General features: G+C 40.0%; 1 protein-coding gene across 1 annotated transcript in view; it reads right to left on the bottom strand.

Moving 5' to 3' along the window:
* The window catches only part of LOC119413002 (SH2 domain-containing protein 3C-like), a 54,115-nt gene that overhangs the window by 12,454 nt on the left and 36,303 nt on the right, over positions 1-5,358 (bottom strand). The window contains exons 6-7 of the mRNA XM_037680013.1: positions 2,157-2,548; positions 752-855 (exon numbers count right to left, since the gene is read on the bottom strand). Coding sequence (XP_037535941.1) covers positions 752-855; positions 2,157-2,548 — 496 coding nt within the window. The remainder of the gene's footprint in view (positions 1-751; positions 856-2,156; positions 2,549-5,358) is intronic.

Here is a 5,358-nt window from a genome sequence, read left to right as displayed (position 1 = left end):
TTTGTCATGAGGCACAAAGGAGCAGCACATCTGAGGACAGAGTCCTAGAAGATGTCCACAATCCAGTACTACTCAACACATGTTATGGAATAACATGCTAACAGTTATCCTTGCAGTTTTCACTGTAGTTATTTTTGTACTTGTTTTTCTGGATGAAGATATTTTATGGCAGCAAAGTAAAAAAGTGTAATAAATTTTAGGCATTTGATAATAAATTAGGTTAAGTACTGTTTTGTTTTTCAGATCTCAAATCAATGTATTTTTTTTTTAGCTATTTCAGTTATACAAAACTTTCAGAACATTTTTTGCGGGGTCCAAACCTGATAAAACAAACGGCACATGCATGCAAAGCAGAAATATTTTCCTGCCTCCTCTGTAGCAGGTACATTTTATTTGTCTAAATCTCATAGCCCAGCATGAATCCTTAATAACATAATAATGAGATACTTACAGCTTAACAAGTTAGTTACAAATTGTTCCAAGTATCTTCAAACTAACAGAACAAATTTTCAGTAAGTTTGACAGCTGTTCTCAGGAGACACATTTAAGGCAACTACTTCAAAAATATTTTTTTATGTATAAAAACCTGTGTTTTTTTTTAGGTGCATCATTTTAAAGATGTTTCTTCTATTTTTCTACTATTTTAGCCATAAGTTTGTGTCCTAAAGGAGCAATTCCTTTTTTCTCCTTTGACGTCCTACAAGGGGGTGTTTCTGAGAACAGATCTAAGAGAGGAAACAGTTGAACTCACGGCGGTCGTTTGGAGAGAAGCTGCAGGATTCTCCATCTTTCGTCAGACACGGACCCTCAGGTTGACCAGAGACTTCTGTCCTTTTGCGTTGGAGACGTGACGGACTGGAGAAACGGGGACACGGGGACAGAAATCAGTACCGATCATTGGTTTTCTAAGGATAAGCTAATAAAAAAGGCACAGAGAGGAATTCATGTTTTTGTTTTGTGCATGGAAAAAAAACCGTACGATAAAAAACAAAATCTACTTAAAATTTTTTTTTTTTTTATCATTGGTGGGTATTGAGTCCTTAAATTAAACAAGAGTACTACTACGGCACATTATACGCCTGTCCACACACTATTATACAGCAATCTATAGCAATGGATCAGACAAATCATGACCTTGTACCACATTTGACCTTGATTTGTGACCTTAGAGCTGGAATGATGAAAAGTGTAAATCAGATTGTTGAGTAAAGGATGCAGATATTTTGCAAAGTACACACTTAAACTTGGAGGTTCATGCTCAATAATCCAGGTAAAAAAAACAACAAAGTTCAGTCAGGTCATCTGGACGGTTTCTTTTTTTGTTGAGATGTTTCCTCCTTCATCCAAAAGACTTCATCAGTCTGAGGAGCCACAAACAAACTGTGTCCAACAAGCAGCACACCCCCATACTGGACCAACCAGTTTAACCATCCTCTCTAAAACTCTCAGCACACTCCCACTATGGGAGCGTGCTGCTTGTGGGACACAGTTTGTTTGTGGCTCCTCAGATCGATGAAGTCGTTTGGATGAAGGAGGAAACGTCTCAACAAAAAAAAGAAACCGTCCAGATGACCTGACTGAACTTTGATGGACTTGTAAATTTGATTTGAAAGGGTTCAGGAGAATTCAGTTTGCAACAAGTCTTCAGGTGTTAATTCATATCTTGTTGTTTTTTTTGGTCAGCCTTTTTTATTATTCTAAATGTTTTTTTGTTCAATAAACAGCCCATTTCGAACCCATTTCATACTAAACATCTTACACTTTTAGATTTATTTAGCAAGAAGCTGTGCAGATTTCCTTCTTTTTGTCAGCCAGTCATTTGATCTTAATGAATTAATCTTAATTAATATCAAGTCAAACTGGTTCTTCTCATCCTGAACATTTCATTGCACTGTTGACCTTGTGTTAACCTGCACATGATTTATGTCATTTCCTTCAGTTTAATCTGAGCGTATGGGCTCCAGTTCATTGCTCTGTTATGAGTTTATGTGTCAGATTAATTTTTCACTCCTTCATGTAAATTTCTGGGCGGTGGGAATCACACAATGTGTCATAAATGCAGGCAAAAAAACACAAAAGCCTCGTAGCTTGCAACTAAAACAGGATTTACGTGAAATAAAAGTGTTACTTTGAATTCCATGGGAGAGAAGCAGTACCTGCTGGGTCGGACCCTCTCCCCTCCCTCCACTCCACTCTTCAGCCCTCTCGGGTGGGGGTGGGGGCTGACGGCCGTGCAGAAGGTGGCCTCCAGGAAACGGATGGGCAGCATCCTGTTCGCCGGTCGGTGAATCTGAGCTCTGCTGCTCTGGGTCAGAGCCGCCCGACTGCCCACGTAGTAATGAACCAGAGCTGGTAACGAGTCAAAGGCTTCGCCCTCCAGGCCGTACCGGACCTGGGTGTACTTCTCAGCGGACAGAACCACCGTCTTCCTGATGAGGAAATGAAGAGTTCTCTGCTCCCAGCGGCAGGTGAGGACGAAGTCGCCCTGACTGGACTGTGAGTCCCTGATGAGGAAATCTCCGTGGTTCAGAACCAGAGTCTCTGAAACCTGCAGAGACATTCAGCTCATTTTATGAACATATTGTCAAAAAGAAATGTGTCTACCACCAAAGCTTCACAGCACTTCATGAAACTGGGTTTATTTATCTAAAAAAAAACAGCAGAGATGTAGCTAATTTTAGGTTTGAGTCTGATTAAGTCCCTAATTCCACCTATAAAATTAAAGGCCTAAAATGAATGCACGTCACCCGCCACCTTTCATGCCAGAGGATCACACAAGCTCATCATATATTGACAAATGATGAATTTGCACTGAGTTATAACTATTTCTGGACTAAGGTCATAGCTGTGACAGATGTATTAAATTGGATTGTCTTCAAAACTTAACAGTTTTATTACTTTTGAAGAGTTTCCAGTTGTTTATTTGAGATTAACAGAAGGAAAAACATTACCATCTTTTGCCTCTGGTGGTTGGTGTCAAACATTACTGAACACGCATTTCTGAGCTCATTCAGTATAAACAAAAACAAAATTTATGATTTAAAATCTATTCATCAAAATGCTAGAAAAATACTATTTTTAGAGAAATTTTAATATGAACAATCCAGATAATTTAGCAGAAAACTACCAGTTTCGTGTAAATAAAGATAGGTGAAAATGTCCATTTAAATCAAGCAAAATAATTTGGACAGTTTGGTCAAAGGAAAAAGTAGGATTAAAAAAAAAAAAGTAGGATAATCACAAAAGTAGAAACAAAAATGTGGTTTGAGCAGGGTGCCCTCTAGAGGTCATCCAGCTACATTACATCGCAGCAAACCTGCATTTTTCTATTTTTTTATGCAAGTTATTCTTTAGATACAAATTCTACAAGTGCAAAATGAAAAAAAAAGAGCTGATTTTATTAAGTTCAATTTAATCAAACTATTTTCACAACCTTGAAACAGTTTGTGCTATTTTGTCTTCATGTAAATAAACATGACGTAAACATATTTCATCACTTTACATCACTTGGGGAGTGGTGGTGCAGAGGTTAGAAGATGGGCTGGTGATCAAAATGTGGGTGGAAAAGGTGGAACACCCACACCTCCCTCCACCCTCATTCGCCCCACTCTGGGCCCCGGAGCAAGGCCCTTAACCCCCACCATCTGCTCCCTAAAACAGGTCTCTCTTGAAAATGAGTTCTCGTGGCTCAATGAGACTACCTGGATAAATAACGGGTAAATAAATAATAAAAAATTAAACTAACTCACAAATTTTGTAATAAAGGGAATTTACAAAAAATAAATTAACAAATGTACTCAGACTAACTTCAACACTGTTTAAAAAAAAAGACCAACAGTCGAACCACCAAACTACTCTGTAATATAAAAAGTAAACTTTAAGTTTTTCTGGATCTTGACTGACATCAGCACCAGCCAGAGCCACAGATCCCCTCAGTCTTTGCAGGAAGTGACAGAAACCCTGACATCGAGCGCTGTGTGGTTGTTGTGGCTCCGGCAGTGGACTGACTGTAAACCTCTCAGAGCAGAAAACGTCTTCACTGCACGAAGCGAACGTTCTAAATCTGACAAGCTACAGCAGCCTTTAACACGCGACATCTTTCAGGTCCATGTTCGAATGATGTCAGGGACAACAATAATCTGGTTTGTGTGATCATCAGTTCTGAGCCAGTCTGGTGGTTCTGTTAGAAGAGGGCAGCCAGCTTTATTTAGTTTACATTTTAATGCAAATATGAACCATTAATGATACGGGGGTCCCTCAAAATGCTCGTGGAAAAGCACCTGAAATGTTTCCTCCACTGCATCACGTAAAGCTTGTTGGCGACGATGTAATTTCCTCATTTACACCCAGTTTTCGATACACTGGTTCTTTTCAAACACCACTCGAAACCATCGGGTCAGCTGTGGTTATTGCTGGTTTGCTAACTAATTTACAGCCATGTGGAAAATAAGAATCTTTTAATCAGAAGGGTTTACTTTGCTCTTGTCAAGAAGTTAAAATGAAGTTATTAAACCTTTAATTAACAAAACCCAACATTTTATTCTGTCGTTATTTTTTAATTAACAAGAATAAAGCCAACATGCAGAAGCAGTGACTAAAGAACAAAGTCCACCCTTATTGTTTCTATAGAAAATCAGTACAGTTGATCAGCAGCCAGACGCTGCTGATCAACTGTACTGATTATCTGCGTGTCAGCAAGTGTGATGTCCTACATCAAAAACAGGAAGACCTCAAGCTGTCTGCCAAGCACGGTGATGAAGGGGCCATGATGTGGGCTTGTGCTGCAGCCACAGAACCAGAACCAGAACCTGGTGCTGCAGCGGTTCGGTCCAAGTCCAGACCTCAGCCGCATTAGGTGAGACTTGAAGAGCTGTGCAGAAACCAGCGGCTGCAAACTCAGAGAACTGAAGACCGACCGGAAAAATGATGAACGCTGGAGGGTTTTATTCATCTGTCCTTCTGTCCATTCATCTGTTCATCTGTCCGTCCATCTATCTGTCCATTCATCTGTCCGTCCATCTATCTGTCCATCCAACCATCCATCCATCCATCCGTCTATCTATCCATCTGTCCATCCATCCATCCACACACCCATCCATCCAGCCATCTGCTCCTGTCATCTTTTAGCTACAGTTCATCTGTATTCTGTATTAGATAGCTGTATTCAACTGTCCATCTGTCCATCCACCCATTCATCTATCCAACCATTCATATGTCTGTCCATCCCATCCATCCATCCATCCATCCATCCATCCATCCATCCATCCATCCATCCATTTGTCCATCCATTCATCCATCTATCATATCCATTCATCCATCCAATCATCTGTCCATCCATCCTTCCATCCATACATCTGT

This window comes from Nematolebias whitei, chromosome 8, assembly GCF_014905685.2.
Source record: "Nematolebias whitei isolate Nwh7 chromosome 8, NemWhi1, whole genome shotgun sequence".
Lineage (NCBI taxonomy): Eukaryota > Metazoa > Chordata > Actinopteri > Cyprinodontiformes > Rivulidae > Nematolebias > Nematolebias whitei.
The sequence above is the reverse complement of the archived record's forward strand: the minus strand, read 5'-3'. Positions and strand labels throughout refer to the sequence as shown.